This window comes from Antedon mediterranea, chromosome 2 (genome assembly GCF_964355755.1).
Source record: "Antedon mediterranea chromosome 2, ecAntMedi1.1, whole genome shotgun sequence".
NCBI classification, from domain to species: domain Eukaryota; kingdom Metazoa; phylum Echinodermata; class Crinoidea; order Comatulida; family Antedonidae; genus Antedon; species Antedon mediterranea.
In genome coordinates, this window is record NC_092671.1 from 37,364,696 (window position 1) to 37,388,355 (window position 23,660).

General features: G+C 31.7%; 1 protein-coding gene across 2 annotated transcripts; it reads right to left on the minus strand.

The window, feature by feature from the left end:
- Nucleotides 1-809: 809 nt before the first annotated feature.
- Nucleotides 810-19,679, minus strand: LOC140040973 (mitochondrial glutamate carrier 1-like). Of its 2 annotated transcripts, XM_072087284.1 has the most exons (10): nucleotides 19,578-19,679; nucleotides 16,474-16,656; nucleotides 15,394-15,483; nucleotides 13,926-14,060; nucleotides 13,401-13,456; nucleotides 10,026-10,116; nucleotides 5,472-5,590; nucleotides 4,739-4,995; nucleotides 3,952-4,051; nucleotides 810-3,072 (listed from the first exon to the last, which is right to left on the minus strand). In XM_072087284.1, the coding sequence occupies exons 2-10, from the start codon at nucleotides 16,485-16,487 to the stop codon at nucleotides 2,852-2,854; spliced, it is 1,083 nt and encodes a 360-aa protein (XP_071943385.1). In that variant the 5' UTR covers nucleotides 16,488-16,656; nucleotides 19,578-19,679; the 3' UTR covers nucleotides 810-2,851. The 2 variants fall into 2 exon arrangements, with proteins under 2 accessions (XP_071943385.1, XP_071943386.1); XM_072087285.1 differs by lacking the exons at nucleotides 15,394-15,483; nucleotides 19,578-19,679 and having other exon boundaries at nucleotides 16,474-16,487.
- Nucleotides 19,680-23,660: the final 3,981 nt, after the last annotated feature.

Sequence of the window (23,660 nt, forward strand, 5' to 3'; positions counted from 1 at the left end):
CGAGTGGTTGCCGAGATACAAGTATCTATTTATATTTGTTCATATAACCTTTGACCTTGACCCTTTGACCTTTTGTAACATTTTTAAAAATGTGCTACAAATAACAAAATGTTTATTTCAAACAATTTAAGACCAAATTCAAGTGTCTACGATCAGTAGTTATGGAGATACATACATGCCCTGGGGTGTGGGTCAAAGGTCAGAAATGACATTTCCGGTCATTTTTGACTAAAATGTCCCATTAGACTGAATATAAATGTATACTTTCTGATCAATTTGAGACCAAAATTACCTCGCTGTGACCAGTGGTTGTCGAGATTTAAGGACCTATTGGTATTTAGTTTGATAACCTTTCACCCTGACCTTTTGACCTTTCGCCACATTTTCAAAATGTGTAACCAAGCCAATAATGATTGTTTGACCATCCTAAACCAATTTCTGAAGTCAAATTCTCTGGACCTCAAAGTGCATACGAAAGTTGATCTAGCTACTAGAGTATATGTACATGTACAATCCCAAGTTCATGCATACAGATTACTGTATTCCTCTGTGTAGCAATAATACCTGAACATATTATGCCAAAATTTTGGATCTTATCCACATAAACAATTAATAAAATTGATGATGCAACACAGCCGTTGCTGGCACATCCTTTAGGGGACATTTTTACCAATGATTTACATTTCACTAGATATTTAGAAATTTTTGTGAGTTTTCCCTGCAAAAGTAATGCTGATTCATCAATGACTGTAACACAATACAAATACTGTTAAGCTTAGAATCTCATTTATAAAGCTGTGTAAAGTTGTTGTTGACATTATCAACATGTGATGTGCCCAAATATGGTAGCAATATGCTTAAATATTGTAGTGATATGTCCATCATGTCAATATATGGGCACATCACATTTTTTTGTCACATAAAGTTTGTGATAGTGTAGACATAGATATTTCAGCATTACCTAGGCCTTATATGACACGTCATCTATAATCAATTGTATTACTCTTTATATTACTCTCAATTTATCAGTAACCGACAGCGACCGTGTCGGTGGGTTAATTATTATTTTTGTATCTGTTTGTTCCATTGATTTTGTATGTATCTGTTGTCTATATATTTATTTTAAGAACGCACCGTGTATGAACATGTGGCACCGTTGTAAAGGTGTAGTTTTAAAAAATATTATTATTATAAAGTAAACTTAATGGCTTGCCTACTTTAAATTACTTGTTTCATGTATGCAAATTCACATTGGAATGAAGAATTAAGGAATTGTAACAAAATCAAAATCGTTTAGTTCATACAAAGAATCTAACTTTGTACATGTACTGTTGTTTTGAGAACATAATAATTGAAATGAAACTTAAAATTAAATCTAATGAACTCAACTTAAGCTCTGTCCACACTATCAAACTTAAAGTGACAAAAAAAGTGTGATGTGCCCAAATATGGTAGTGATATGACATCATCATGTCCATACAAGGCCACATCACATTTTTTTGGCTACATAAAGTTCGATAGTGTGGACAGAGCTTAAGTTTAGGTCAACCATTTCTCTCTTCATGATTGGGGCCTACATAATTTTTAACACCATCCTCATAAATAAGACACGAAGCCTTCTGTTTAAATGCTAAATAATAAATAAAACAGAAATACAACAACAACTATGCTTCTATTTTTAAAGGAACACAAAGCTATTTGTTGGAGGCTATCAACTGTATATTGTTTACTGTTATATTGTTTACTGTTATACAATATTCACATAAAAAAATATAATCTAATGTTATGTTCTCAGTTGCATATATAACCCTGGTATACTAACCAGATTGCTATACAATCTACTCTATAGACATTAAATGTCCCAACAAAATATAAACCATTTTACTAAATAAATAACTAAATTGTTTGAAAACAGAATAAATAACTTCTATTATAATTAACATCAGCTGTTTATGTTCATTGTTCATTTTTTTTCTTACTATATTAAAGTTGCACTTTTTAACATCTGGTAGTGGGGGCAGGATGCAGAGACACAGGCATATTGGACAAAAGGTAGTTGTACTGACGGACCAGTGGCATAACGGCTATAAGCGCTCACTGACTAAACCCAGAGGCCCCTGAGCATGAGCAGTCACAATGCATCTACCCAGTGTTGGAGGGCCCCTTAGGAGTGCTAAACCTTTTTCCGTTACACCACTGAGACGGACACTGATACAAACAGTAAATTCAAGATATATTATTAACAAAGTATATTGATTGTTTACCATATCAGTATTCAATCAAGGTATTACTGTTATTTCATAAAACAGACATCTCCACACAAAAAGTATTGTTTACCATTTAGTGTATTGTGGAATGGGTTTACACATATAATTTTACTATTACTGTATGAATAAATGCATAGCTATATAAATGCTATTACTAATTGAGCCTAAAGCTTGGTTCCCACTACATACGCAATGTAACGGAAAATGCCCTTCCAATAATTTTGTTTTCCCCCGCCTGCGTGAAATCAAACCTGCGATGTTTGCAGCATTGTTGCGTCGTCGGTTCCCACTTATGATTACACAATACAGCACTTTGCGTCGATATTTCGTTACGTTCTAATGGGAACCACGCTTTAGGGTCAGTACATGTTTACGTTATTTTTAATTTTCTGCATACAATTAAAAACGAAGTAAAAACCAACTGAGCTCATGTCAATAATAGTCACATAGGTACGGCAAGTAACATTCACTTATTACACGTATACGTTGGAAGATCTAAGGACATACTGTACGTCAAGGCATACTAAGACGGTTTGGCACAAATACTCATCAACTAAATGACCGAAGTCACTAATTGGTCAATTCTACGGACGATTAATACCTAGGACGAATTCACCAACACCGATGTAGTACACGCCCTGAGCAATGCCGAATAACGGAGCTATTACGAGCATTCGACAGGAAGCACCCTTGAAGAAAGCAGACAGGCCCTCATTTTTATATATTTTCATTGCACAATCCACGATACCAGTATAGCACTGTTCTCCCTTAGCTTGTTTTATTAACTGTAGTCTTGTCTTTATAACTGAAAGTATAAAACATAAGCAATATATTTAAACGCAAGCAGAAAAATATCAATAACATAAACTATTATCAATTTTATTAGTCAAAGGTATAGTAAATATCTGGAAAATATCTGGAAATATGGGCTGGTGACCCATATCTGAAAGAGCAGGGCCACGAGCTATCTTAAAGTTACAGCTCCACAATATTATTATTCAACACAACATTTACAATATTCACTAGTTATATAGCTTCACTTATACACCATGAATAAATAAATAATTAATTCTGTAAAGATGTTCACGATAGAAAAAATAATACAGTATAAAGTCAAATGCATGCTCTACTTTGAAAAGGTCTAAGCTATTATATGACAGAGAAAGAGTAATTCAATTCCATCATGTACAGTTCTATAGTTATACTATTAAGTGTATACAATATCAAAGCAATGGGTTTATATAGCCAACGCTTGTTATTTGCAGTATATCAAATTAATTCTTCGATTTCAAATCTATAAAGTTTAGTATCAGAATATGTCGTGGAAGTAATTTCATTGCAATTCTCATGAGAAAATGCGGCTTATTCCATCTACGTACTTCAGTACGCAATAGTCTCCCTTAAGATTAATTGAATCTCTCTGCTGCCTTTACGCATCGATGAATATCGTCTCACTTTATATACTTATTATTAGCTTAATCAAATCAATGCAATGTAGATTTATTTTTTAGCTCCAACATGCTTAATCAAAGTTTCAAATCACATTTAATTCTAATAATCAAAGTATTGGAATGGTTCAAAACTCAAATGTTTAATTACAAATTTAATACTACATTAAAATAGGTGATTTCTTTTGCAAAAATAAACTCTAAAATGAATAGTAGTAATAAAAGTAGTTGCATACCATCAATAGGGTTAACTGATATGGAAGAGCAAGTTGCTGCTAGGCAACCAGATACAAATGAATGACCAAAAGTTGCTTTTCCTCCTTCATATGGTATCCCCTACAAAAATATTAAAAATCATTTTTATATTATTTTTATTTATTTATTTAATCACACTCACAATTTTGGCTTATTATTTATATAATATAGCAATTAAAATAAACACATATAAAAACATCAAACAAAATAATAAGTTTAAACAGTCGAACACAAAATAAATAACGACCATACAAGGAAAGGACTCAACATTTTTATATATATTTACTATAGATACTATAGTTTATATCAGCTTCTGCTTTTACGTAGTTTTTCGAGAGCTTTTCCAACTTTGGTAAGTCCTTGATTGACACCTAAGTGTTTAAGATAATGTCATGAACAATGTTACAGATCTTTCGACAACATAATCATTTTATATACATATGTGCACTGATGAAGGGCTAGTGTTGTCCGAAAGCTCTGCTAACTTTTCTGGCTGTTTTACTTCTCGTTTTGATTTCGTTTTTATTTTGTATCTCCATTGAGATCCAGCCACTGATACCCACAGCATTGACATTTTTTCAGTAATTTGCCTTTGGATGGATATATATATATGTGTAAATAAATATATTAAAAATTACTTACTACTAGAGGGAATAATTTTAATATATTTCTTTAAGTATTTGGCTTACGTATTCAAGTCACCACACCAGACACAAAATTTAGTTAAAATTGTTAAAATTGAAAATATAAATGCACAAAAGATCTCACCTTTTGATTGAGGTATGCAAACAGTGGAAAATAGATCATTGAAAATGGAATGTCTCGCATCAACGTGGCTCCAAGCCCCCGATATATTCCCAGAATTCCTTTAGCACGAAAGAGCTCCCTCGTAATCTCGATGGCTGTGGGTGTCCTCGACCCGGCAGCAGTCGCTGAGTAAGCCCTTGTGAGTAACGGACTGAGTTTGGAAGATAATTCTCCGGATGGACCTTGAGCCGACATGTTTCGAAGACTATTTAAGCTTGCTGAAAATAACAATTAATTAATCATAGTGGTTTAAAAGGATTTAATTCTAATTTAAAATCTTTTTTTATGCATTTATGGAAATTAATTTTTAAGCTATAAAGTAGAACTATAACAAAAATGTCAGCCACATCAAGGACAATTTTATATGAATTTTAATCAAAGAAACTGGGCTCAATATCATTCCCTCTCATGTTTTAAAGTTTTACTATATGCGAAGTAAAATTTAGAAATGTTCTAAATTAAAGATATATTGTCTCCCTAAAATTTATTTAAATATGCTAAATATTTTATTGTCAAACAATAGTCATTAACTTAGTTAAATTGGGTATTTGATAAAAATGTAACTGTTAATTTTGTCATTTTATAAGTGACATTTTTTTTATGGAAATTTATTAATCTATATTTTTCATGTTTTTGGGGGACAATACATCTTAAATTTTTAAAAATTACAACAAAATATGTAAACTACGCTTACTGCTTCTGCCAGCATCCTGCAGTTGAATTTTCAACATTTCCATAGGGGTGGTGATCACTACTTGGCACAGCCCAGCACCTCCCCCTGCTATCAGCTGTTTGTACATTGGAAGTTTTTCACTATTTTAAAAAAAGTATTTTAGTTTGTAAGTAAGTTGCACAGATATATTAAATTTTTTTACATTTTTAATTATAACATATTCAAATGTTATTTAAATTGAAAAATCAGGAAATAAAAAAATTTAAATAAAAAAGGAATAAAAAAAAAAAAACATTTGCAAAGTAGAGAAAAAAAAGGCAGTAGAAACCTAGTAAAAAGAACTGTTGAAGAAACAGTTATCTATAATAGAGAGCAACACAATCCTAATCAAATTTCTTGTTGAAAACAACACACATATCAAATAAAACATATTTGTTCTTCATATTAGAGTGATTTTATTGAATGTCAAACCAATTGATTAAGCACGATATTAGCAAGTATCTGAAAGTGAGTGGGCAGTGGGGGTAGCGCCATTGGCTGTAATCGAAATCTCTGCAGACAGTATTTGCATTCAGGTATCATATGCTGTAAAAGAATATGAACAAGTATTGATTGGTAAACATCTACATTCCATTCACAATGTAAAATGTAATTAACTTTGGATACAGTTTCAGATATGCCTGCCAAGAGCAGAAAAGAACAGCCAACCAAATTCGCCACAGAACGAAAACTTGGTTCAAATCCTAACCTCTTCAAATAGCTAGGATTCGATACATTCACTCAATTATGACTTAAGCTCTGTCTACACTATCAAACTAGTTTGACAAAAACTGTGTGATGTGCCTAAATATGGCAGTGATATGCCCCAATATGGTAGTGAATGACATGTCCATATGGACATTTATCACATAAAATTTAACAACTATTTTAACAACTATTATTCATAATCGCATACAGTACCTACTTTACTAGTGTTCATTTTTACATTAATATTCATTGCGATTGCAACCAGTAGGAATTTTTATTTTTAGAACGAGTTCAAATTCTATTCCTTCCATACAACTTTTACTAGACTAGTTTAGTGTTTAAATTACGTTGTTAATATTCTTTATGAGCACCACTAGCAAGATTTGTTTTTAACCATTCCGACTCAAGCATAGGTAGATACGACACGTCATGAGTGTCAAATAGTTTTCCTTTTATATGAATAGTTGAATCTACTACATCTGGAACATAGACTATTTCACATGAACCTTTAAAGCTCTATCTACATTATCAAACTTTATGCGAAAAAAAAATGTGATGTGCCCATATCACTACCATATTTGAATTGAATTGAATTGAAATTTATATTTATACTGGGTAACCTCTTCAGTCAAAGACTGGTCTCCCAGAGGGCCCAGTTGGTGATCAGTGGCTGTGATTTAAACATACCACTACCATATTTGGGTACATCACAATTTTTGTCGCATAAAGTTTGATAATGCAGATAAAGCTTATACTAATAGTATACATAAAAAACTGATGTGTTTTCCAATTCACCTTTAAAGTACAAGTGTAAAATCTAATGAATTTGTTTTAAACAAATTAACGTAACAACCTACGCATACACTTATAGATTTCCATAGAAACTATCCAGCATAGCGCATCATGCATTGTAGCATTAAACAAACTGGAGACAGACAGAAAGCAAGTGATTGCAACTAAGCCTCATGACATTACAGATATTTCACACAATACTTAGATTTCAGATGACATTTAAAAACCTAATAAGAATAGATAGTTCTTGGAACTTGTGAATAATGTGGATTTTCTTCTTTCAAAATCATATTGCCATTTTAAAGATGTTTTTATTTTTTTAAAGTAATTTTATAAGTAATTCTTATTTTAACTTTAAGTCATCATCTATATTATTTATATTATATGTATTAGTTATTTAGTAGTCATTGGTTGGAGGTACACACCTAATTGGTGACAGTGGCTTAGGCTGCTGTTGTGCTTTCCTGGCAGCTAGTCACTATGTGGAGGTACACACCTAATTGGTGACAGTGGCTTAGGCTGCTTTTGTGCTTTCCTGGCAGCTAGTCACTATGTGGAGGTACACACCTAATAAGTGACAGTGGCTTAGGCTGCTTTTGTGCTTTCCTGGCAGCTAGTCACTATGTGGAGGTACACACCTAATAAGTGACAGTGGCTTAGGCTACTTTTGTGCTTTCCTGGCAGCTAGTCACTATGTGGAGGTACACACCTAATTGGTGACAGTGGCTTAGGCTGCTTTTGTGCTTTCCTGGCAGCTAGTCACTATGATTTTATATTTTCTCCTTGTGTCGTGTTTGTTTAATTTTTTTAATTGGATTGTATTTTGTAAAATGTAACTTTGGCCTGAATAAATAATAATGCACCGTTTTTCTACAGATGGTTTCAACTGCCCAACTGGAAATTTACCCACTGTATAAATATTCTATGTTCAATTATCTTTTAATAAGAGTAGACAAAAGTTTAATCTAATAAAGTAAATAAGCCTTTTGGATCAATCACCTAGATCAGTTTAGAATCCAATCACATTAATAATATTAATTATATTTAATAGGATAATAATAAATGAATTTATTGGGGTTGTGGCATACAGTAACCTCAAATAATGTTTTTTTAATACAATTATTAACTTCACTAAAGCGATCAAGCAACCATTCCATAGTAATAATGTTCATAATTATGTATTTAATGATTAATCATAAATTGAGACAGTATCATTAATAATAAACAAAGTTGAACATTACTAACAGTAACAGTAATACTGTATTGCTTTCAACCAATAATATACACATTTATGATGCAATCTACTAACAAGTATTTGTATAGTAGTTTTACTGTAGCTGGTATACACTGTCTACTCTGCTACTGTACAATAGCCAGTCTGTGTTGTTTTTTTTAACAGTATCATTGTTACAAGTTGAACATTAGTATACAAATGTATAGTAACTGTATTACTATTCAACCAATAACATACATATTGATGACGCAATATACTACTAAATGGGGTCTTGTATACTACTGTATACACTATATACCAACTCTGGGATTGCCAGTCTGTGTTCCTTTTTGGCCCAGTTCTTATTTGTTTTCTACCATACTCAATGGTTCATTTTTTAAAGACTTGCATATTGTTAAGATCAGATTCAAAGGTTTCATAGATAGTAATTGAAAAATTAATTACAATCTTGTTTGTTTTAATTTATTCATCTCTCCCACAAATGGATACACACACTCTTAATGTGACATTTGAAAAGAAAATGCGATGTGCCCATATATGGACATGATGATGTCATATCCCTACCATATTTAAGAATATCACTAAACATTTATGGGCATATCATATTTTTTTGTCACATAAAGTTTGATAGTGTAGACAAAGCTTTAGTAATTGAAAAATTAATTACAATCTTGTTTGTTTTAATTTATTCATCTCTCCCACAAATGGATACACACTCTCAGCGCACAATTAATTGCGGTTTTAACTTTCCAACATTTACAATTTATTGCAATGTATTAGTGTACTTACTACCTGCACAGAATGTACCCATATTTCTTGCACAATTACTAATACTAGTAGGGATAAGTTGTTTCCCTGAGGTGCTATTTAGATTTCAAGTCAATAGCAATGTAAAATCTTGTCTATATTTTCTGTAACATTTTCCTTCAAAACATTGAAATACTGCAGTATTATGTTGGAAGGTCATACAAAAAAAAGTTAGTACTTTTGACTTCAAGACAAATTTGGAAACAAATTAAAATTTCGTTTTTTTTTCCATATTACTGTATACAATTATGGTAAAAAATGTTCTCAATTCAAAGTTAGCTGTTGCTTTCTGAATAGCAAATTTGAAAACAAATTAAAATTATCTTTCGTTTTTTTTTCCATATTAAATTATTATTACTGTATACATTACAATTATGGTAAAAAAATGTTTTCAATTCAAAGTTAGCTGTTGCTCTCTGAATATTATTATTTACATAAATGCATGAGTAACTTTAATACGCATCTTATTTATCTTTGAGTAGCCACTTTCAAAATGTCCTTGCTGCACTTTATATCTTTAAAACGGACTTTATCAAAGCGGCACACTTCAAACAAGTAGGCACTTCTTGAAAGATGCTACTTGTCCAACAATTTCTGGTTTTTACAAAAGATTTGATCGTTTTACCGATTACAAAATGTTGTAACCAAATATAGGAATGCACAAATTTTCATCACAAGACCTAACATATTTTCACAGAAAGTGAAATTACCTATTTGGAAACTACAACAGTCTAAAACTCGGCAATTACAGGATGGATACAATACATTTTTTTGTCACATAAAGTTAGTTTGATAGTGTAGAGACAAAGCTTTAGGGGGTGGAGTAGAAAGAGTTGTGAGTTACAACCCTGATACTAGATTAGGATTGAACCCTGACACTAGATTAGGATTGAACCCGGACACTAGTTTAGGATTGATTGGGATTGGAAGGCAAGCACATTAACCACCAAGCTACTATCACATACTATCAGACACCAGGGAATAATTTCACTTACCCATTTTTACTGAGTAACGCTCTAAAGATATCATTTCCAACGAGCTTGATGGCTTTCTCTGGCGATATCAACGTAACATTTACACCATAACCTACAACACGAAAAAGTAAACAATTTAGTTTTGCTACAAATTAACTGACATGGAAATATGATTGATATTACGTTATTGATATGTAATTTTTAATAAAACTATTACAAAATAGAACACACATTTTTTTTCATTATAAATTCTGTTTTTGGTACAAAATGATTATAGTTCAATGATATTCAAATCAAATCTATCTTTTTCTGTAATGTATGATTCAATTAAAATAGGCACTAAATATACCATTCCAATACAGTTTCATAGCTGCTGTACTTATATACAGCAGCAGGTACTCATTACATGATTACATGTACACATTCGTTGCAATTGCTTTTAAAATTGTAAATGTATCGATCATTCAAAAGGGAAATAAGAGCACACTCATGTACGCTGCTCATATATCTTATGGAGACTGAATATCTGAAAGGCTTCCAGAATTTTAATCAATCTAATCAGATTTATAGCATTTGTAACATATTTCACATTTTTGATTAATTACTTTTTTTTAAAGAGAAAATTTGTTAAAATACCAATTGTACATGAATTTCGAAAAGGGTATTTAAATATTAAAAATTAAATAATTATTTATATGGGACAAATAATTTTTGCATATTATATGTGTGACGATTATAAATGATGAAGGCTAAAATAATTGAATCAACCATAGTACATGTTTTATTCCTTGGGGTTAATACTTTATTATTAATATTTTTAATTTATTTTCCAAATTAGCAACAGTTATAAATTATTAATATTACGTAATGCATTAAATAAATTAAATGCATTAAATATTAAAATATTCATTCAACAAATTCTTCTGCATTTTAAGAAGAAATGAGATCATGCTTTATCAACACACCAAACATGGATTTCTTGCGCAAGGCCCGCCGTTTCATCTCGTACGGAGCTTCCACTCGGTGAGCGTAGTGCCCTCATGGTTGGCGTGTTTCTTGCGGCGGAAGGTTAGGCGTGTACTGAAATAGAATAAACCATGGAAAGACCATGCAACCACTGTACATCATTAGAGAACATACTGTCCCCCGTCGTATCTTATTATCCTATATCAACCAGTTTTAAATGGTGCACCCAATAAAATACTACATCAAAACAATCCCACATATTACAGCATTAAACGTGTTTCAAAAATACATTTATGTAATATTTATATAATATGTAATAATAATAATAGTGATATACTGAAGTTTAATTCATTAATTTGAAATGAGAAAGATGAGGAAATCTGTGAGAATGAGAAAAAGTCGCTTATATATTAAACATAAAAGATGATTAAATAATTGTTTTGCTTTTTATTTAAGGAAATACCCAAAGATAACATAAGTGGCCCCTTGATTGTCAGCATGGGCTGTTAAGGGTCACCCTCTATACATAAAAGGTGAAATAATAAATGATAAGAAAAAGCGATTCACTTTTATTGGAAAGATGGTAATCTTGTTCTTCACAAGATTTATTCTGGGATTTATTGAAATATCAATTCAAAGCACCTAGAAATGTATAAATAGAATTTATGCCTTTAATTTGCAAATTTTGAATAAATTATATAGTCAACTTTGAATAATAAATCAATTATTAATCATGATTAATTACAAATAATTTCATCAAATTACATATTGATATTGATTATGTAATGATCATTTATTTTGTGATAACGCATATAATAGTTACTTGAAAATGTTTTTAATGTCAAAGGTTATTTAAATTCTTAAAAATGCTATATTTTTAAAATATATTATTATTTGCAGTATTGAATTTGAACTTGTTCTTTATAAATTATACTAATTAATTAATTATTAATTTTACTGTACTTAATTTAATATTTAATTTTACTATTTAATTGTGTTTGTGACAATGCATTATAGTTAAGCCTGGTTTCCATTAAAATCGCTACAGCGTTTCCATTAAAATCGCTACACGCGCAGATGTCGCCGACGCAATCGGGAAGGCAAATCGCAGTCAAATCAGCAAAGTTCAACTATGTTCAACTTTGCCGGCGATGAATCGTATACGCGTACCAAAGAATATTTAGCGCTCGCGTACTAGATCCCCGATAAATTCTAGCGTTTCCATAGAATCGCTACGCTCTGTCGTGTAGCGATTTTATGGAAACCAGGCATTACATGATAATGTTATTAAAAGTCAAAGTTACTGTAATTTAAATTCTTACAATTGTCTTTATTTAAACTACTATATTTATTGTTGTATTGTATTATTATTTGCAGTATTCAATTTGTTCTTTATAAATTAATTCAATCTAATTTTACTGTACTTTCTTATTTTCATATTTATTTTAATATTTAATTATGTTTATTATTATATATTATTTATATTTTTCTCATAAAATAATGTTTGATAATTAATTTATTATTATTAATAATTATTAATTAATTCAAGAGGTTCCAACTTCTTTGTTGGGACATTGGCCCATCGTTTCCTTTTAAGGTATTTTATATTTGTTATGCTGAATTTTTAATAAATAAATAATTATTTTCAGAAGAAAATCCAGATTCTATTTTTAGTAATATATTCAGAAAATTTGAAAATCAATAATTACGATTTACTTTCTTCCCCCGCTAAATCTGAAGAATAGACATGTAGTGTATTAGCTACCTACAGGGAAATGCTACTATAGATCAAAGAACTTGTGCATAAAGACATAAATAATTACTACACTATCCACACTTGACTAAAGGAATGCGTTTGTAAATAATATGCATGTGTTTGTGTGCAAGAAAATATGTGTGTGCGGGTGTACCAGCATAGAGATATTATAGGGAATATATAATATATAATATTTAATATCTCTATTGTACCAGTAATATGTTGTGTTGGGTTACTTAAGATTCTTTATGTTATTTTAAATGCAATATAAAAATGTTAATATTTCATTTTTTTTCCTTCTATAAAAACAGTATAAAGGCCAATTTACACAGACGAGCGGTAACGGTGTAAGCGGAACCGCATAGCTTGTCCCACGTAGAATATGCATCTATCATGAGCGGAAGCCGCCCCTTTCACTCCGTGTTGTGTGTGTGTAAATGGTCATAAGGAATTATAAAATAGATTCTACAGTTTTGTTACCGTTACCGATCGTCTGTGTAAATTGGCCTTTAACATCTCACCAAGTTCACAGTGCGATTTTAACAAATTATAAATATGGGTGCAAAAAACCCTCACAATTTATCCCCCATAGTATATCACATCAAAATAGATGTACCACATGTACACACAAATTAATATACAACAATTTTATATTATAATATACAAACACTCACCTTTGTAAAGACCACGGAATCCTTCTTGTCTCAACGTCTTAATGAAGCAATCATGCCTGTCGGGACCAAAAATAAGTTTTAAAAAACAATATCTTTAATAAGTGCAGTATAATTTAAACAATATCTTAAGATGGTACAGTATAACTTTTAAAATATCTTAAGATGTGCAGTATAATTTAAACAATATCTTAAGATATTGCGGTATAATTTTAAATTTTTTGATTAGAAAGATGTTTTATTCATAAAATAATTGACTGCCGAGAAGAAGGCATAAATAATTCATAGTACTGAAAATGTAATTGCTAATAATTCACAACTTTGCTGGAGGTGCAATGGATAGTGATTATTATTATTCGCTTTTTAGGAAACCTGTCTCTGCCTAGTTGTGTGTTTTTTTTTCTCTTGTTCTTTGTCAAAGTTTTGTAAATTGTATTTTTAACAGACAAATAAATGAAAAGAGGTTCTATATCATAGAGATGCTACAATGAATTTGTGGAAATTAAACAAAATATGTACAGTACTTACAGACTGCTGTACATGCGAGTACCAGTACATCCAGTCTGCTGGTTCTGAAGACGTGTTTTGACTAAATCTATTGGAAAAATACAGGTTACGCCAACAATCCCAGCAACAGCACCGTTTATGCACTTGGCGCCAACTCTGTAAAACAAATACTATACATGAATAACTTTACTAAAGATATTTTTAGTTAGTGAAAAATTATATTATATAACCAAACAGGTGAAAGTAAAGTAAAATTATGACAATTTCAAGATGAGAGAAATGTAGTTATACTGTTCTTGTCTATTCTGGATTAAATCAATATTGTGGGATGACAAAATAAAAGGTATGAAGTCACAGTAGAATCACTATGGTTTTAACACTGTGTCAAACATCATGGTGGTTTGTGGGGAGGCTCCCACCTGAGGACATACTGTAGTTCAGACTATACCATTTGTGGAGAAGGGAGTTTCAATGTAAATTTGTACTTTTCGAGTAATATCTTGCTCCTCGAGGAGAAAGGCTATTGTTGGTTTATCCAAGTAAGCTAGGCACGAAATGGATGATACATTTTTGAAGATGTTCCCTTCATAGTGGTTCTACTGTAGTCAACTCTACAAAATGCATGCAGGAAAATATTACAATAACACAGTACAATTTTGTGTCAATTTAATGATTTTTTTTTAAACAAATAAAGAAGTAAATCAAATCAAAAGTTTATTATTATTAATTAGTAAGCTTTAATTTTGTGATGGTAGACAAAGAAAATTAAACATTCCTCTAATTAATGGAATGCCGTAGAATGCACTGTATTCATGCATAGATAATTTTTTGCATAAATTATGCCTACTATTGATCACATGTCAAATTTGTTTCGGTTTTAATTGAGTAAATTTAAACAAGACTAATACACAATTACCATTGCAGATCACTATGCTGGTATACTACAGGCCGTTTATTAATAGTAACTGTACTTAATATTTAAATACTATTATTAAGCTGTTACTACTGTACTAGTAATGTTAAATAAATTATTTATGTTTTAAGCGATGTATTATAATAAATAAATGAATGATCTAAACAAATTAGGAATAATAATAATATAGATATTTGCATAATTGCATAAAAACAATTTTATCTAAAACATTAGTGGAGCTGAAGATTGGTGGTTAATGTGCTTGCCTTCCAATCCCAAGGTCTGGAGTTCAATCCTGACCTAGTACCACGACTCTTTAAACTCCACTTCCTAAGCCTCAAATGAGACTTAGTTTTTTACAAAATACACTAAAAACTAACTGAAAATGTTTTATGAAAAAAAGTAAATTTTAAAATGAACACTAATTTAAATACAACAAGTGTTACATTCAATTGGAATAACACCAAATTGGATTACTGTACAACACCAAAATAACACTAACAAATAAAAACACCCAACAAAAGCATTCATGATAAATTTGTTGATAAAATTCAGAACACTGTATACTAGACATACTGAGATAATGGAATGCCCAAGAATATCTTTTCTTTTGCCGCCTCTGAGGAGGACACTGGTTTAGCCGCTGAAGATGGACTGTTTTGACGTCTGGTGGCAGCGAGGGGAAAAATAAATACATTGCAGTTACGTTAATTGGTCCAGTTTTTGTAGTATTTATTAGTTTATTTAATAACAAACTTAAGCTTGGTTCCCATAAACTGATAACGCCCAGTGCAAGTTGACCAATAACAAGTGACAGTTTGAATAATCTATTGCTTGTGATTGGTCAAATCACTTACGATGCGATTTCGTCCTTGGGTTGCGTGTCTAGTGGGAGCCAAGTACAACGATAAGAATCAATTTATGTTTTTTTTTATCAATTCTAGCAGAGGTTATTTCTTTCTTTAATGTTTTATTATTATTATATTAATAATTTAACTTAATCATTTCTCTTCCTCATAATAATTGTTATTATTCTACCAATACCATATAATTTGACGAGCCTTCAGTAATACCACTAAATTACGGCTCTTACATTAATCAGCACAATGCATAATAGGATCCATTTAGAATATTATTGAAATCCAATATACAGTAGTACATTATCCTTGGAAAATAAATTACCCGTTATTATTATAAAAGCTAATGAATGTTTATTAAACATACTTTGAATGACTGACAGTATTAAAGAAAAAAACACTAATGTCTGACACTGACAGTACTGCAGTTTACTATTGGTTGTGTTAAAACATTACAGTACGTAATAAATTATCCTCACTAGTGACCTTCCTACTGTATGCCCCTTTAATATTACCTACCAAAAATCTGCCGTTTACACACACTGGGATGTCAACCCTGGAATTTTGTACGGTATGGTCACTCTGCTGCTGAAATGATGGGTGCCCAGGGCCTAAAAGTAATGAAATGATGTCCTACTGTATCTTTTTGACCCCCCTTGAATCCAGCCCTGGCTGCATAGTAAACTTCAGAGTTTTGATAGGTGATGTGAAAGGGGCATAAGGTACCATGAAAAACAAAACAAACACTCTTTAATTCTAAGTAGTAAGAATCTTATATTATATAACATACAGTACTTACCCAATATCTCCCATTCCTAGTGACGAAAATTGTTCTGGCAAACTTTTTTTGTAGAAACTTTTTTGTTTTCCGTAAAAGTTGATAATGAATGTAGATACTGTAAGATAAGTAGTGTCAAATCTGCAGTAATAATACTGTAACCGGTTAGGGTTTCTCTACCCGCACAACAGCTAGTCAGGGTACCTGTAATTATAAACAAGTTATTCATAATAAAGTTATACATATATACAGGTAAATTATGGATATACTGTACTATAATTAATATATATTTCATAATCAAAATTATAACAAATAATTAATACAATGTAGATAATGAATGTATTTCCCTGTGTATGAATAATTAGGTAAAGAATTTAGAAGATAAAAGATAGCCCACCAGGGGAGGATCCATCATTATAGATTATAAATTATAAAAACGATCTGTTGGGTTGCAGAAAAATAAAAATAATCATAATAATAATAATGCCTAAATTTGTGCCACAATCATGCCTTAAAGACAAAATTACTTTCCTCTGTAGGATGAATTTATATAAATCTTTTTCCAACATGCATCTTTGTTTGCAGTTTGATAAAGAAATTGCACTAAATAATTCATACTTTAAAGTGCATCGTTTGTACATAATGTAAACCTATGTGTTGTATCTTTACAACTGAATGATGGTACAATAAGAAGAGGATGAAATAAATTTCACAATCACATAGATATCCACTTTATGTGACAAGAAAATGTGATGTGCCCATATACTGCATCCATAATCCATATTGTAGACAGGATGATGTCATATCACTAACATATTTGGGCACATCACATTTTTTTTGTCAAATAAAGTTTGATAGTGTAGACAGAGCTTTATACGAGACAATGACTCTTTATATTCTGAATAGTAGTACACCTTTTACTGCAGAATGAGAATGGATGTCATGATGAGTAAGAACAGCTGTCAGAGAATGCATACAGTTGATGCATGCTGTTTCACCCAGGTATGTATAACACATGAACATGCTATCTTGAGCTCTGTCTACACTATCAACAAAGAGTTGTATGCCCAAATATGGTAGTGATATGCCTAAGTTTGGTAGTGATGACATCATCATGTCTATACAGTATATGGGCACATCACACTTTTTGGTAGTGTACTGTAGACAAGGCTTTAGACCAAATACAATGCATTCAGTTTCATCCTCTCATCAATTTTTAAAGCAGGCTCATGACTATATAAGCTTATTTTTTTTTATCTTTAAAAATAAAAAAATTGAAAGATTGCTCAAATTTTCATCCAAATTACATGACTGCTGTATTTTGAGTTTATAAATACAGTAGTACTGTATCCATAAATATATTTTTTTTTAACACCAGAAATACAACCATCAATATTTTATGAACAGTATTTATTTTTGGTAGAGCTACTTTAGTGTGTTCATTTGAACTCGAGAACTTACACAGAAATTAAGTCATGGTAAACATAACCGAATAAATTCTAAGTATAGAAATTAAAGTCAATATTGTAACAGATAATGGAGTGCCTATTCTAATTAGGAGGATACTGACGTCAGCATACTTATGAGATAGTAAAGTATGATGATATCAGAATTCAATTCTATTTTTACTCCAATAAACAGCCATTACGTTTGCCTCCTATACCAAGGATGTTACATAAACATTCAAGAAGAAGGACATCTCCATCAAAATCAAATCAATATTTTCTAAAATGTTGGGCACTTACTTCGATCCTTGCGATGCCTTTAATTAGAAATATTATGGTAGGCTCATTGTACAATGCATTAGCTAAGATAGATAATTGCATTGCACTGATTTTTGATAAGAAATGCATTACGATACTCATCGATGGTGCCTAAGTAAGTTAACGGATTGAAAGTCTGATAAATTCTATCATTAAAACGAAATCCCCTATTAGTTGTAAACCTATTAAGTATAATCTTCAGGTATTTAATCTTTCCCTGTAATTTCAAACAAACTTGAATTTTTAAGAACTATATTTAAGTATTCTAGTGTTTATCAAGACATTGCTCTAGTCAATGTTAAAATGATGTCAATTTTAAATATTCATAGTCTTTTTGCATAGAAAAGAAACCGCTTTAAAAGCTTAGTTTTCCCCAGCCCCGTAGCCAGCATGAGGCAGACGAAGTGAGAAACTTTCAATTTTCCCTACCCACACCAATTCCCCAGGCCCAGCAGAGATCGTCATATTTTTAATTAATTATATTTAAAGAATCTTGCCTCGTCTGTTTTGAACCTCTCGCTACGGCCTTGCCTTTGGGTTGTTAAATTAATATCTTCTTCCAGAAAAAAAAGAGACTGTAGGCCACAAGAAAATCAAGTTCTTAATTATTATTAAAGTAAACCTTCCAAAAGAAATAGGGGCTTGTAATGATACTGTAGCAGCGGGTGGTAATTACAATATTATATCCATGTGAGTAACACAATTTCAGGCAAGTAAACCTGCTGTCAAATATATTAACAAAACTCTGCTGTAGAATACCACCTGTAATATAACTAAATAAAAATATAAAATAATTATAAATTAATATGTTTTTAATTTTGTTAGAAACATAGGCTAGGCCTAATACGTTTTTACAATAAATTTACTGGAAATATAAAAAATAAACAGAGTAGATGAGGAAATCTGTGACATAAGGGACGGTTACACTTCTTTCTATATGTATGTTGTACGTCCAAGAAAGGGGATTTTCCACTTATTTTTATAAAAATATTTTTGTTAAATTAATATAGGCCTAGGGCTAGGCTAGGCCCTATGCTATAAATAAAGGCCTACAAAAAATGGAAATGTTGAATAGGTCTTTGCCTTGGCCTAAATAGTAGGCAAGCTGGAAAGCTAGCCTAGCCTAGTCAGCTTACCGCACGTCAGGCAGCAGCAGCAGGCAAAAAGGCTCGGGGCTCGTCAGAAGAAAATTCGGAACCAGGCAGTGCCGCAGTCCAGTGTGTGGAATGTGTACACGACGTCGAGTAGTAGTAGCGCATGCTGATTGGATTTACCGGCGGAGGGAATGTGTGTTTTTATTCATTACACTCTAGACCTACAATATGCTTACATAAAATTACTATAATAATTGTTAATACATACCTTATAGGCCTATGTCTCTAGTGTAGTAGATAGAATGGGGCTACAGCCTGTCAATGTTTTTGTTTCAATTTATGAATGAACAGATAAATAGCAGACAATCTACGTACGTAACCGCTATTTATTTACCGCTATTATGATCATGCTTTGTATGAATGGGACGGTTAGCATTGGCAACCATTACCTCTCATTTGTATGGTCAATCACTGTTATAGATTCTTCTACTTTTTGAAAGGGGAAAATCGTTTCATTCTTTTATGTATGACGTTAGAATTTAAAATGCTCACACCTTTTACATAGTCTATCAATCCGCGGTGATAAGACGTTGTTCTAAATGTACATTAATATTTTCATGGGGATATATATACTTCTCCCCTTTTTTTATCATTATTATATATAAGCATGGAGGTATTTTATATCTCCATGATATAAGCCAATGATATTACTCTTTACTTTTACACACCCTTTTTTTCTTTTCTATACCTCTATTTCATTTTGCGGCGGATGTATACTCACACGGCTACTGTGTAATTATTTGTATATAAAAAAACATGAATCCAAATTGGTAAATTACTGAAAAAAATGACAATGCTGTGGGTATCAGTGGCTGGATTTCAATGGAGATACAAAAAAAAACGAAAAGCTAAATCAAAACGATAAAGTAAACAGCCAGAAAAGTTAATTTATCAGAGCTTTCGGGCAACACTAGCCCTTCATCAGTGCAAGTGAGGGAATTTGGATAAAGTCATAGCATATGAGTTGGCAAGTGCTGCCTGGGTGGACAGGAATAAAAGAAAATAGAAACAGCGTGTTGAATAGTGGGTAATAAGGGTAAAAAACATGAACAAATATGTATAATTGTTTCTAGTGTATAACGTGGTTTTATGGGTCTATTTTTGGTTCTAAGTGAAGAAGTCGAAAATCCGTTTTCAGAAATTAATAATTGTTGGTTTCCAATGTTTTTATTTGAGTCAGTCTGACCAAGGCAACTAAGAACAGGACATAATGATAACGATAAATAAGATAAACACACATTTTTTATGCATAAAACAAAAGAATTTTTTTCTCGTAGATATATAATCATCATGCTTGATGAAAATGATAATTTTCCAAAGTCCAATCCAATTACTTCATTATCAGTAAAAGCAATAATAAAATCGTGACAATACAACGATTTTGATCATGACGTCATTTGATTGGTTTTAAAAATATAATGTTTATCAAAGCAAGGATGTGTAACTCTGGTCAACAGCATTAATTATTATCTTATCCTTCTAGAATGAAAACTTTTCTATTCTTTTGTTGGTCGTGGGACTGATCGTGTCGCAGCCACAGATAAACTCTTTGATCTCCGGAGTTCAGCATCCCTTGTATTGTAGATTGCCTTGATCTGACACAATTAAATGTACGCGCCTATAAACAAGGAGAGGGTCACCTAAACAAAGCAGCAGGTAATCGATGGGTCATCTCAGATATGTGAAAACGCCACCAGACGGTGTGACACGAGCAATAAACATTGCAATAAAAATGATTTTATGTTGAAATCCACTTCTTTTTTATATTTATTAAGCCAGGTATGTATAATACTATATGTTACTGTTGATTTTCTTCATTATGCATTCTTTATAGTAACACTTCTTTATTATATAGAGATCGTTCATTTAGTAAGTAGGTGTGAATAGCACATTGTTTAGTGTTACTAAGAAACAACACTAACAATTGCACAGTGGGGAACCCTTTCGTCGTGCCCACTCTAAGAACCTGCTTAAAGTCAAGAAGGTAGTTCTAAGGGCCTACCATTACGAGACCGCCCGTCCTAAAAGTAGCTATATTTTAGATTATTTTTCCGTTAAAAAAAATCGACAGGGTCGATATATATTATATTATTATGTCAATTAAAACGTTTTATGTTGGTATCAAATTGTACCTCCTGACCCTTCAGTTTCAATTGTCACAGGACCCTCTATTTATTGGCTCCACACACTGATATGTGAGTAAAAAAAAGGTAAAAAATGATAAATCCAAAGGCAAATTACTGAAAAAATGGCAATGCTGTGGGTATCAGTGGCTGGATCTAAATGGAGACCAAAAAAGCTACATCAAAACAATAAAGTACAGCCAGAAAAATTAGCAGAGCTTTCTAGCAACACTTCATCAGTTTAATTAAAATGATATAATACAGTCAGGTTGAAAAATCACATTTTATTCCATTTTTTTTATTTAGATGGATACTTTGTGACTACTTTACTTCATGATTGAAGCTCCAAAAGATGTCTTAACGATGCAATATTGTTAGCTAAACAAGATGACGGAGACGACTGATCCCCACAGCACAGAGGGACAACAGAGTGACCCAAACAAGCAAGTCTTCCCTTTGATTTCAAACACAGGTATCCAACTTTATCCCATCTCACAGCAGCAGGGTCTTGATGAGAAATATGTTGGGGTTGAGTTACCGAAAATTGGTGAACGAACAGTGAAGAATTATGAGCCGAAGGAAAACAATGCATTGATACCCTCACTTCCAAAGGTTGGTTTATAAAATTTAATAATGCTAGTGGTTGTTGCAATTGCCTATTTAAAAAAAAAAATGTCAATTTAAAATTAAATATACAGTCGACTCTCCCAATGCCGGACTATCTGAAAACTGGAAACTGAGTCACAATGCCAGACTTTTTTTTTTAGGTCCAAATGTCTCATTCATTCTCAATTCATTTTTACCATTAGAAACACATTCTGAATACCAGACTTTCTGGAAAACCAGATATATTAGGCCAGTCCAAAGGTGTCCGGTATTGGTAGAGTCGACTGTAAATTGTTTACTTTATAATTGTTTGCTGATAAAATAATGATGAAATTTGTATTAATTTGTTCAGGTACCATCAAATAGAAAAAATACTTCACAGAGAGGCCAAAGAGAACACTTTTCACTTTTAGAAAAAACTCATGTTCCAGCAGACAGCATGCCATACCAAGTTTGCAATTTCAGGTTAAATTTATTTTTTTTATTAGAAAAAGTAATTAAAAACAACATTGAAACTTGTAAAATCTCAAAGATCAGTTTAAAGTATTTACAAGAAAATGGAAACATAAATTAATTTTACAGATCGAGTTCTAAGATACAAATGGTACCGTTGTCGAAGCGCCATCGCGACATGTTTACAAATTTGAAGTCGGCGACAGTTGTTTTGAAAAAAAAGCAGGTTCCAGTTCATAGCAGACGATTCCTATGGGAAGAAGGTGTACATGAGAGAAAGCAAAGTCCAGCCAAGTGCTTATCGTAAGATTTCATTCTATTCCCAATCATTATATCAACCTTTTTCCATGATTAATTTTCCTAGCCAATTGATAGAAAATTTAAATAGTACTCTTTAGTAAAGGCAAGTGTTATCTACTGGAAAAAATAAAGCATCTGCAGTGCAGTGCTCTTTTTGGTAGTTTTGTTTTATTAAGCTATGTCTACACTATCAAACTTTATGTGAAAAAAATGTGATATGCCCATATATGGACATGATGATGTCATATCACTACCATATTTAGGCACTTAACACTTTTTTGTCAAAGTAGTTTGATAGTGTAGACAGAGCTTTACACAGAATAAGTTCAGTTTTGTTTTTATACTGTACATTTTTTTAAATAAACAAATTAGGTCCAAGACACTTCCTGAAAAGTTTGAAGATTGTGAAGAACAGCTTAATCAATTCAGGGACGAAAAACGAAAGCTTGAACCGTACCATCGAAAAAAGCGTAATGAGCTCTGCATAGGGGGCGACACCATTCTCATATGTGAAAGGTAAAACAATCATTGTATAAAGCTCTGTCTACACTATCAAACTAGTTTGACAAAAAATGTGTGATATGCGTGAATATGGTAGTGATATGACATCATCGTGTCCATATAATATGGGCACATCACATTTTTTGGCGTCACATAAAGTTTGATGATGTAGACAGAGCTTAAAGTAATACAGTATAATTTATTCGAAGTGTATTTGTTTAGATTTAGATAAAAAGAGATAAGGCATACAATATAAAAATTTCTTTTTTCAGAGACAATTATATTTCAGATTTAAATAAACTTCGTAA